Raw genomic sequence first — 11,873 nt, forward strand, 5'->3', positions numbered from 1 at the left:
TCTGGCCTGGAGACCTCAAAATGTTCCGATATCTCTTCAAAATGCTGGGACTTGGGCCCTGTTTCGCAGGTGGGGCCTACAAGGTTCCACCTTGACCGCTAACAAGTTTGACCTCAAACTCTAAACTATATGTACATGCGAAAGTTTGCATGCGGCTCCACTATTTGGAATCAATGATTGTGCTATCAAACACCTAGGATGAGCTTCAAACACTACAGTAGATTTCAAATAAAAAGTATTCCCTTTCTATTAAATACACGATGTAGCTTCCTGATCGGCTAGGTCTGCCCTTCCCAAATATCACGATGACAGTCTCAAAACTGATCACATCCAAATCAACACATCCAAATTAAGAATTTTGTTGGCAAAGCGGATTATATCCCAATACAGTAGATAATAGTCCTTCGTTGTGTTGAATCAACCCTCGCTTCATCGAAATGTAATCCGAGTGGATTGGTGTGGATACACAGGGAACCTCGACCCTTGAATTCCAAATAGTCAGTACAATCCACTCCCAACTTGACAATTTGCATATTTTATACCTTAACAGTCTGGGCAGTCGCAGTCTGAGCCGGCGGTAGTAGAAATACCACCGCAGCAGTTATCGAAGATGGACAAGCTATCCGAGATCGAACTAGCCTGACAGTCATTGCCATCCTGGAAAGTTCCGCCCAATGCGTCGCAACAGCTTTGAGTTCTCGGGGTATCCATATCGCCGTTCACAACACACTTGCAAGCGTATGTTGGAACTGAGAGCGCAGTAATGGTAGCTAGCATAAGATTAAAGAACCGCATCTTTGGAGTGAGGTATCACAAAAGTAATGATGTAAAGTGAGTATTGAACGAAGGAAGATAGTGAAAACTAGTTGATAATTGTAGATGTTGAGCTGCCAAGTATTTATAGCGCGGACTCTTGTCTCTTAAATACTTGTGTTGGTGGCCCGTTCAGCGTAGAAAGGAATGATTCATAGACCAGAATACTGAGAATTAGACGCTATACCAATAAAGGGAATCAATCCCATTGAGTTGAAGGATTTCGCAACCTCGCAAGGATACCACCGGTATGTACCACAAGAAAAGAAGTGATCATCGCACACATTATCTTTGCGAGGAATTTGTCACGATGAGATCTAAGATCAAGTTTTGTAATACAAGGGAAACCCCGCTGTTTCAAGTAAAACAGCAGCTAAAAAAGAAGCCCTCAGTAGATGAGGTGGCAATGGATTTGTTCGGCCAATTTCCGGGATTTATGGCCGTAACCATTGATAAAGTGTAAAGGATGTGATCAACAATGCAGTTGCTCAGCAGTTGCTCATCCTAGTGATTTGCCATAGGAGAAACGATGATCCTGTCAGACCATCTTGTAATATAAGCCCCACGTTTCAACTAACTAGCGTTTGCCTTCGGCGGAGTGCCAAGTGTTTAATTGCGCCCCAAGAAAGCCCCCGAGGAAACCTTGTATTCTGGGGCAAATCCACCCGATACGAGATTAACTAAGATAATAGAAACGCTTATAGTATTAGATCGACCACTCTTGCTCGGGCACTCTCCGAAACATAGCTCTCATATCACAACCTACCGCCGGGGACGCCGGCGCTACAACGAAATGAATATGCAATCCTTCTGCAGAGTGCAGTTCATTGCTCTTACTAGCATAGCGTCTATTCAAAGCAAGATAGTGAGCAGGAGGAGTCGATTGCGGGAAAATGCGTTCGGTTTATATAGTATCTTTCAACTACCCTCTGTCCTGTATTACTACCACCCATTCACAATTAATTTTTACAATCTCTGGAATTCCACAAACCTCAAGATGCGGTTCTTCGACCTTATCCTAGTGTCCATCACTGCGCTCTCAGTTCCTGCTTATGCATGCAAATGTACTAGAGATGGCCTGGATGACCCCAGTTCAACTCAGACGTGCTGCGATGAGGTGAGCGGAACTTTCCAGGACGGCGAGGATTGCCAGGCTTCTTCCATCTCGGATTTCCTTGAGGCATTCTCTATCTGCTGCAGCAACCATGGATTCCCTTCGGATTGTGATTGCCCGACTTGCTAGATTGATGTCGCTTAAGGTATTACTCTCGATGTCAATAACTTTGGGAATAAAACGTACTAATCTTGGGAAATAAAAGTCCTCAACGACCCTCATCTTACAAACGTCGATATATCTGAGCCGTGTTTGGTGTCTTTAAAATGTTACTATTCTGCAAGGGGAACTTGTGACCAATATTTTGTCAGATGAAGGATTAGTATGGCTCATCGGGTTGTGGCTATGCTACACCGGCGCCTGAGAATAGATATGTCGCTGGTTGCCAGGAGAGATGTACCTAATTAAAAGCGCCAAACTTGCTGTTGTTGTCTAGTACATCATGCATCTGATAATTGTTATCGTTTTCCTTCTTTTCCTTTTTTGTGGCCGGAATCCTTCACTGGGGCGACTGTGTGGCCCTGAACAAAACCTGATATAAATCGCCCCTTGCTCTTGGAACTAGCAAGCCATGTATTTGTAGTGCTGATGGCTAATGCTGAAACAAGCAATGTTTTCGAAAAACTGGCGTCGGAAAAAATCGAGAAAGAGTATAGAGTACTGCTTCTGTTGAACATAGAATGGATGTAACATATTCCTCCGCATTCCTGGAAATGGATATATGTATGAAAACCCACGCCTTCTTTGCTACACGATGCTATTTGTGCCGAATTCACAACGACTGGGAATGTGAATGGAATATGAATAGCAGTAAACTATCCACTCCACCACAGCGAGAGGATGGGAGGATTGAGAACAGAAAATCAAAAGAATTTGATATTCCACACGTCCCACAATCAGTCAATCGATTCCCCTAGCCCATCATGAACCACAACAGCATATATACTGACTACATCAGCATCAAACAAGCCCCGTATAGCAGGAGGTCCATCTTCTTGAGCAAGAATAACCTCCTCCCATTTCTTGCTTCCAATGTCAAATCCCCACACATCACTCAACATCTTTCCCAGTCCTTTGCAACCTAATGAACTGGGATTAGATTTTGACTAGATTTTGTTACACTTCAAGGGGATTTTTGGCAGTGCATTCGATAATTGTGATAGTGATCAATGAATTGATGCAAGGATGTTTGACCAAGCCTCAAGGCGTTGAGGGTCAGGTCTTCCTGTATTCCGGTCCATGACCTTTATATACTTGAGATATATATTTAAAACCCAGCATTTCATCCAAATTCGTTAGAAGCCTCAGAAATCCGACAGACAAAATATTGCAGAATTTCCAGTGAAAAAAAGAACTTAACGAGAGTCACAAGTTCAAAATATTCAGTCGATGTACGGCTAAGCTTCAACGCGGTGCGGGTCAGGCACGTAGCCACCCGCACACGCGACCGGTGACCTGACAGTCTTGGCAGACAGACGGACCCACAGCTCAACGCATTGAGGCTGGGAAGACCATGTTCATGATTCCTAGTGATGAAATTGTAGGCACTCTTTGGTGATTCAAAGTGACTCGTTAGCAGATGAGATGGTCAAAACATGAAACCTGAACATCATGTTGATGATTGAATAGCTCTCAGTCCCTCAATATAGAAGACCATTGAGTATTTGGTCCTTAGGTAACGTTTCTTAAACCGACCCAGCATCACAATTTCACAACATGACCTCAGCTGTCTCTCACTGGCATCTAAAATGGCATCAAGAAAGTCGCTGCAAATAGTGGCGGTAAAACGAAGAGGTAGATTTCAACAGACCTCACTTACGATAGAGGAAATCCTTGAGCGCTCCAGTGTCTCAAAGATGCCTCTAGGACATCTAAGATGGAAGAAGCCTGGAAATCCTCGCCATCGTAGAAGGTTCCCCTCATTTGATCGCAGCACGTGGGAGTTGAGCTAGGATCATCCCTAGCGAGTTTGCACGCTTATGTCGGAACCAAGAGCGAATAACAGCTGCTAGCGTAAGATCGAAGAACCGCACCTTAAAATTGTAGGATTAAAGAGATTTTCGACGGTAGAGGGTACCTGACAATGGCACATCGTAGCAGAGAATAGAGGCCATATATACTGAAAGCGGTTCCTCATAACAGACTACTTCTGCTGACTATGTTATCTTTAATGGTCGCTATGCTAGTAAGAGAAGTGGCCTGCGCTCCACTGAAGGATTGCATATACTTATTGTAGTCATGCGGGGATATAGAGTCGGCGCCCCTGGCGGTTTCTCGTTACTTCATGTCTCTATAAATGGCCGAATAAAACCACGCTCCTCGAATACTATATTCGTGTATATCATTTTTCGTTCAACTCAGGTGGATTCACCCCATAAAGTAAGGATTTACTGTCACGGGGCATAGTTTACTTCTTGGCACTTCATCAAGAGTTGAAACTAGTTGTGATAGCAGGTCTATATTAGATATTTCATCGTCGATCTTCCGGTTGCAAGTTTCAGGAAGAGCGCTGCGTTGATCTTCTTCGCCCATTTGAGCTGTGGTGAGTGACCAGCTCATAGAACATTTGACAAAAGGTTCGATAGTTGATAACCCAACCTGGTCAAATGTAGAGACTGCACTCCACTACACTCCACCATGCTCAATCACCCAGGTATGCCCCACTAGCAAAATGGGTCCCAATAGCGACCAAAACGCGCTTATCGGGTGGGAGCTAGGGCGAAGAAACAAGTAATGATTGGCGCCCACAGCCTGGTCCTGGTCGACACCCTGAGCTATCTCACGATGCCTCGTATCTTGACATCTTGACATATTCATGGCCCATTCTCCAATATGCTGAGATACCGGTCCTATCTAAGTTTTCCGGGCTCGCACAAACATGTTCTCTTGATTGCTGTCATTGTCGTATTCGTCTTTTTCGAGCTACTTCCCCCGGGGTTCGGATTTAATACTCAAGGTAGTCCCCCACACGGAGAAGACCGGCCGCTATACCCCTACCACTCCGCATTCCGCGCAAATCCCGATTATGAATACGAGACCAAGCTGTCAGATGCGCTGCGCAATCTTGAGGCAGAGGGACAGCTGCAGAGCAATACGAGCCCCTTCGAGACTTTGTGGCATATTATGCTGGGGCAGAACCCCAGCGCGGAGCAGCGAGGCGAGGATTCTATTCTATTTGAGGAGAAAAATTCTGAATGGGAATATGCGGTAGGAATATATGGGTTCTTGCACTCAAATATTTGCACGTCTGGGTGCTGACTTTGTATCTGACAGCTTGTGACGAGCGAATGGGCCGACATGTTCATCTCTGAAACTCTCATATCTATTGCAGACCTGGCATATCTGTACAAAACATACCCACACAATGTCCTTCGAGCAGATCTCCTGCACTATCTACTCTTGTGGTATTACGGCAGCTACTATGCAGACACCGATATCTTTCCCGCACGCTCTATCAAGACCTGTCCGGCGTTGCGGGATTCGATATTCGCAGATACCATCGACAACAACATTTCACTGGTGGTAGGAGTTGAAATCGATGAGCCTTTCGCGTCGCCGCAAAAAATGCAGTATTGGCACTGGATTCGAAGATATGGCTTCATCCAATACACCATGTACGCCCCGCAACCCTTCAGCCCGTTGCTGAGGGAAGTTATTGTCCGGGTGCTGTCACATACAAGGCAACACATCGGACAGAGCAACTTTCTTTTGGGAGCAAAGTATAATGAGCTGACTACCTTGGAGACTACCGGAACCGGTGTGTTCACTGATACAATCCTGGATGTCCTGTCCGATACTCTATCGCCGGCTCATCCTTTGATCCAGGAGTCTGTCGCAGCCGAAAAAGGCCTAGGAGATCTTGTCCCGCCATCATGGAGTTCTCATTTCCCCGCGTTACGCGTGACATGGGCACCCTTTCATCGGCTCAGATCGCCTCGCTGTGTCAAGGGCTCCGAAGCGAAACAAGGAAAACAACTGGGTGGGCTGTGCATTCTTCCTGTCAGTGTGTGGGGCAATGGACAGAGACACAGCCAATCCGAAGGGTTTGGTAGTGCCGATGCTTGCGTGAACCATCGCTTTGGGGGGACTTGGAAGCCCTGGAAACAGAGCTGGAAGATGTATTTTTTCGGATAGGGATCATACATACGACTCGTGATACAATGTGAGATGGCTTCTTTCAACGTGAGCTGATAGCAATACTTGGAATCAATTTATCTGCATTCCCACTCTTCGAATAGTTTGCAGTCACAATAGATTCACGTTAAAACTTCAATGATTTCTACTTGAAGTATAGTATCCAATGCATCAAAAGTACACTTGCAAACTACCATTAGAATGCAGTTTTTGCAGTTACTTTTTTCGAGACTTCATCTGTTGCTCATTTCCGCATAACCTTGAATAATTCGGGGTGAGCATCAGGTGAGGTCGAGCGTTAACAGTTGAGGTAATTATTCACTAGCTCTTTTAAACGCGGTCAAAACCAGGCCCGAATGGTAATAGGTGGTAATGACACCAATGCCGCCTGGGTACTTTGCATAGTTGAAAAATTCCACGGTTGGAAATATGCATCCATGGTTATGATGTGGACTACAAAATTCAATTATCCTTAAAGAATTAGACTTTGGCTGATTAGAAGCCATCGGAGAGTCTATATTTGGAATGGCAAAAAGACGTTGAGATCACGGGTAGATGGTTCGTACCAGAAATCCGCACAGTGATGGTTCCACACCAAGTGGCTAAAAATAGCGACCGATTTCTCTTGGCTGGTTATTTTTATAAACCGCCACCAACAAATTGTTGAATCATCACATTCAGTTCTAGCTTTTGAAGACCTCGCCCACTCCTGTTGTATCTCGTTGGAATTGACTTTTCATTAACCAAGGAGATTTGTTTCGCACCCCCACTATTGTAATGTGAGTGTTCACATGGGTTAGCACCTATTCCCTTTACCACAAATCCTCAATTTTTATCAAACGTCTACAGGATACCTTCCTAATCTCAGCCAGAGAATCATCAGTAGTGTGAGGGTGATAGCCCCGGGAATCCACGGAGGATAAAGCCTTTCCAAGTTTACAAATATCCACTATCAGGGTCTTGACTCCTTTCATATTAACTGGAACTGAAATGCCACACACAAACTCGTTCCCGATTTAGTCAACCATGATTTAAGCTCGGAGAATGTAATCGGAGTCTGGGACAGGGAATTAATCGTTGCCACTCGAACCAGTTAGGCTATTGCCCTGATTCAGTAAATGCTAGGTCAGGAGAATCCACGGTCATGGTCAACCAGAATGCTCCCGTTCTAGGAATACGAAGTCATATGAGGCCCAATTCAGAATGATGATGTCTACGATATTCCTGCATCTACATGGCTAGTCAGTCCTGTGATTATCTTTTCTCGGTGACAAGGAATTATATGTAGTCTTCGATTATAAGAACGATATATCTCTACTGCAGGTGAAGAAATGCTTCTCAAATTCGTCTCTAATCTTTCCAGAACCTGAGTCATCCCCAGTCCCGCAAACATTTTCTCCCTGTCGTTCTTCAGCTTTTCTACTCTCGATTACTACCATGAAGGCCTTTGTCACTTTTGCAGCTTTTGCAGCCGGTGCTGATGCCATTATCGGCCGCACTAGTAGCTGCTGTTTCCACCTTACGGCCCCCAACGGCTCCCCTGTCGGCCAACTTAGCGACGGTCAGAATCGAATTGGCGACAATAGTCTGACTGCTGCGGAGTTTTGTATTACCCCCGACGGCTCTATCACCGATGGCAACGGGCGTGGCTGCATTCTCACTCGTAAGTAGCACTTACATATCGAATGGAATTGGGAATGCAAGCTAATTCATACTCCAGCACCAACCACCCAGTTCCAGTGTGACACAGGTGCCACTCCTACCCCGGGATTCTCTATCAACTCTTCTGGTTTGCTAGTGTTTAACGGAAGCTCTACATTCATCGCCTGTCAAACTGGCCAGAACGGTGGTGAGAACATCCACACCGCCGAACCCTTCGACCTGGGCATGTGTTCCAATGTCGAACTGAAGGCCGACTCATGCTTTACCTCTACCTCCAGCTCTACCTCTACTACCTCCAGCTCTGCCTCTGCTACCTCCGGCTCTGCCTCTGCTACCTCCGTCTCTGCCTCTGGGTCATCTACCTCTTCAGCAAGTAATAACTGTCCCACCACACTGACGGCAGGCAATTTCGAATTCCCGCACTTGATCGTCCCTATTGACTCAAGCTCCCCTGACACTGCTGGAGGGACCAAGTTCAACGGTGTGGTGTCCTCGGACATCTCAACCATATTCAACTTCGACATTCCCCAGTCTGACTCTGGCAGGATGTGCAGTCTTGTTTTCCTGTTCCCCAAGCAGGCCGATCTCCAAACATCGTCGTTCAACTTTACCGGCGATGGTAAAGTTGAGGTTGATGAGCTATCCAAGGCGGCTACCACCTCAACTACCTTTAATAATGCTCCATCTGTTTCCAAGAACTTAGGTGATATAACTGTTTCACCTGGTAATTCGTTTGTTATCTCGACCTTTTCGTGCCCTGCTGGCCAAACGGTAGCCTTCGAGATGAAGAATGCTGGCAGTACTAACCTTGAATTCTTTGAAGATTTCAATCCCTCTCCGTAAGTTACTTACTCTATTTATGCTTCGGAACTCAGTCCTAACCTGCCTTTAGTATTGGCCTATTCATCACTGTGTGCTGAAAAGGATCTATTGACTACTTTCAATATCTTATCTTGTGCAAACTTCCTTCGTACTTGATTCATGCTTGATGTATTTAAATTGCCTCAGCAGGAGCTTAAGCTCAGACATAATTCGTCTTAGTCTCAAGTTATATTAATGCCAAATTGGGTTACGTTGAAGCGCTTTGTGATACCATCGCCACGGAGCTGATCGAGACCAACCTTCTTAGTGCACTGGCTACACCTCTTATCCCTATAACTGTATTGAAGATGCCCAAAGAGTTGATCACCTAAATAGCAGGTGAATCCGAGGAAGGCCAAAGCTTCCGGGAGCAACTGAACAAGGAATTATGGATTCTCGCGAAAGGTTAGGATATTCATAGTCGTTTCGTTGGTATCAGAGGCCGTGTTAATGGAACTCGGCCTACATTCATACTTGTATTGACCGGGTCCGTGGGTTCCAAAAATAAAATGTTGGCTGGGTTACCACAAAATCGGGCTACGTTGTCCTATACCTCCTGTGGCCCGATTGAACCGAATGAGGAAGCTGTCCCGATCGACTGTGATATAGACAGTCAAAATTCTAGATAATCCAGTCTAGTTCTACCAGAGTAATATGCCAAAATTTGATATCTTTTGGAGCAACTATAGAAAGGGAGCAGCTAGTGACAGTCCCTACTGCAAATGAGGGGGAGGATTGCCCATAGACTTTGATCCTATATCAATGCCTCGGGTGATTCCGCATGGAACGAGCAAACTTCAGAGGAATCGCACCATGATGTGAATTTGGGAGTCATATTCATTGTATTCCCTAGAACAAACTACTCTTCTGGTGGATGTATAGTTGAGCCGCAGTGCGTTTATGTATTCGTATTATTATGTATGATCCGCATAATAATAAGAATGATCCAACCACCTATAGGAGGTTTTTTATTAACCCTGTATCATTATTGACCCTGTATCACTAGCATCAAATGTCAATAATAGCACCGCAGGAACAGGCTACATCAGTGATAAGTCAGACTTGGCACAAATAAATTGCCGAAAAGTGAGGCCTCGATGCAACAACAAGATGATACTGAATGGATACGGTGTCAGGCTGGAGTTGAGCCACTTCACCCTTCTCCGGTAGCCATCCAATGCAGGGGCGACTGTTGGTTTTCTCACGTTCCAGTATCGTCTTTGACGGTTAGATCGTTCGTATACACAACTCAAGGCCAACACGGGCTGATTCCTTGCTCTGGTGAACATGGTGGAATAAACAAGTACAGATGATTTGAATCACTCACTGCTGCCGACGAAGTGATCGCCCGCTCTTGTGGACCTCTGTACTTTTGTTTGATCCATGTTCGGCAACCCACAGGTTGTCACAGAACACAAGCACTGAATATCAAAGTAATTATGTCTCTTTTTTCATTAGTATAACTTTGACTGTACTTAGCTAGTTCTATACGCCGATGTAGAGCGGAATGACTTTTTATTCAATTTTTCCGTTGCGCAATGTCCTTCTGTTTCCCCTGAGGCCCCATATGAGGTCACGTTTCATTTGTCAATGTTTGGTATATAAACCCAGACTAGGTCTAGGTGGCGAATATCATCAAATTTCACTTTACTTTACTTTTCATTACGATCATGCTTTAACCAGCCATGCATCACATATCATTTTGCTTTCAATCATGGCTTACTTTTTATATATTCGATCATTATACCTATATTTAAAGAAATCAAGATGATGAGAACGTTGGTTTGTAGCTATATTTACTCCGCAAGCATTGTCTGGGATTCACCACAAGCCTTGGTCTTTCCTCATTCGGGTGACGGTCGCGGTTGCTCCTTCTTCGTGGAGGTACGATATCTGGTAACAATTGGTATTTAAGATTCACGATACTTTTTTCTTCTTCCTTTTCCATATTCTCGCACACCTCCACATTCAGTCACTGTTTCTGGCGTCGCTTCAGATTTAACTGCGTCCAGGACTCTGGTAACTCTAACGATTGTCAGGGTTGTTACTCCGCATCATGGCTATGCGAGCAGGTATCGTGGACTCCCATATTTCGTTAGGACTCCCTTTCTGCTAACCATAGGTCCATTCCATAGGTTCCCATTGGAACTGAAGGGCATCGGTACGAGTTGTTTCCCTTGGTCGCGTGGATCGGTTTGTTCTGGGGATCCTACGATCCCACGCGTCCAAACTTTGACGGCTTCGTGCAGAACTGGGTCCTCCCTGGAAACACCTTTGCTCAGCTTGGCCGAAGCCTTGTTCTCCTTTGCGAGTCCATTTATGTCCTTGCACGGAACCACATCGATGAACATGGTATTCACGCTGGGAATCGCAAATCTGGCGGAACGTGAGATACGTGTTGGGATGGACGCGCTGTTAGCCCCGTTTGCAGCTTTCATCCAGCTACATAGGTAGCTCTCTGTTTGTCTGTAGAGAATCAATCCTTCTTCTCTCTCTCTCTCTCTCTGCTCCCTAGTAACCAGATCAATAAAGCGACAATTCGGATGAAGATGAGGGAGAAACCTACACTCACCTGTTAAAACTTGAATCAAGCATAATATCAACTCGACATTGGTGGAATTGAATTTAGTTATGTAGCTTTATCCTTCATTGGTCAAACCTTTGATATTGGGGAGTTCTCTACTTTGACCTAGCGCGGAATGAACTTCCCTTCAGGTTCTACATTCTCCTGTCACTATGTTGCCCCTAGGACTCTTACAGTCACATTGGATTTGTGAATGTTTGTTGTGGGCCTGTTGAATACCTATATAGATATCATGAGTTGCGACTAATCTCATCAAATGCGCAGGCTGTATGTAACTTGCCCCGTTCAAATGCTGAAGAGGCGTTGAGAAACTATTACGAACCCAGCCCCATAATCGTGGAGATGCTGATGGAAGGTATCTGAGCCCACTGTGTATAAAGTGGAGTTGAAAAATGCGGCATACAACGGTGAGTAGATGAAGATGAATGCCACCCCGGGACGACCACCGACAATACTCTGACCGAACTATATGGCTAACCCAAGAAGCCATATGTGAGAATAATCGAGGAAGAAAAATGCCTCTTTAATTCAATTTGCAATGTACAAACCGGTTGACATATTGAGACCGAGCATTCCGATTAATCTTGCTCGATCTACCAGATTTCAAGCTAAGATATATTCCTTCCCACGGATCTCAGTAATAGGCTCCTCGCCTAGAATACCTGTAATTTCTCAATAGTTACCCAAAAGAAAGTGGCTGCCGAG

General features: G+C 45.1%; 5 protein-coding genes across 5 annotated transcripts; 4 read left to right on the top strand and 1 right to left on the bottom strand.

Moving 5' to 3' along the window:
• Nucleotides 1-543: 543 nt before the first annotated feature.
• On the bottom strand, nt 544-795 carry N7471_008674 (uncharacterized protein; the record flags this gene model as incomplete). Its single annotated transcript, XM_057281393.1, has 1 exon — nt 544-795. One exon carries the CDS (start codon nt 793-795, stop codon nt 544-546), a length of 252 nt encoding a protein of 83 aa, XP_057135653.1.
• Nucleotides 796-1,810: 1,015 nt separating this feature from the next.
• Nucleotides 1,811-2,056, top strand: N7471_008675 (uncharacterized protein; the record flags this gene model as incomplete). The annotated part of the gene is made up of 1 exon (XM_057281394.1): nt 1,811-2,056. One exon carries the CDS (start codon nt 1,811-1,813, stop codon nt 2,054-2,056), a length of 246 nt encoding a protein of 81 aa, XP_057135654.1.
• A 2,703-nt stretch (nt 2,057-4,759) lies between these two features.
• On the top strand, nt 4,760-6,061 carry N7471_008676 (uncharacterized protein; the record flags this gene model as incomplete). The annotated part of the gene is made up of 2 exons (XM_057281395.1): nt 4,760-5,134; nt 5,201-6,061. The coding sequence occupies 2 exons, from the start codon at nt 4,760-4,762 to the stop codon at nt 6,059-6,061; spliced, it is 1,236 nt and encodes a 411-aa protein (XP_057135655.1).
• A 1,437-nt stretch (nt 6,062-7,498) lies between these two features.
• Nucleotides 7,499-8,643, top strand: N7471_008677 (uncharacterized protein; the record flags this gene model as incomplete). The annotated part of the gene is made up of 3 exons (XM_057281396.1): nt 7,499-7,724; nt 7,782-8,562; nt 8,616-8,643. The coding sequence occupies 3 exons, from the start codon at nt 7,499-7,501 to the stop codon at nt 8,641-8,643; spliced, it is 1,035 nt and encodes a 344-aa protein (XP_057135656.1).
• A 1,997-nt stretch (nt 8,644-10,640) lies between these two features.
• N7471_008678 (uncharacterized protein) lies at nt 10,641-10,974 on the top strand (the record flags this gene model as incomplete). Its single annotated transcript, XM_057281397.1, has 2 exons — nt 10,641-10,661; nt 10,720-10,974. The coding sequence occupies 2 exons, from the start codon at nt 10,641-10,643 to the stop codon at nt 10,972-10,974; spliced, it is 276 nt and encodes a 91-aa protein (XP_057135657.1).
• Between the last annotated feature and the right edge of the window lie 899 nt (nt 10,975-11,873).

The sequence above is a fragment of the Penicillium samsonianum genome (genome assembly GCF_028829775.1).
Source record: "Penicillium samsonianum strain IBT 33392 chromosome Unknown utg000004l_segment0_segment0, whole genome shotgun sequence".
Taxonomy (NCBI): domain Eukaryota; kingdom Fungi; phylum Ascomycota; class Eurotiomycetes; order Eurotiales; family Aspergillaceae; genus Penicillium; species Penicillium samsonianum.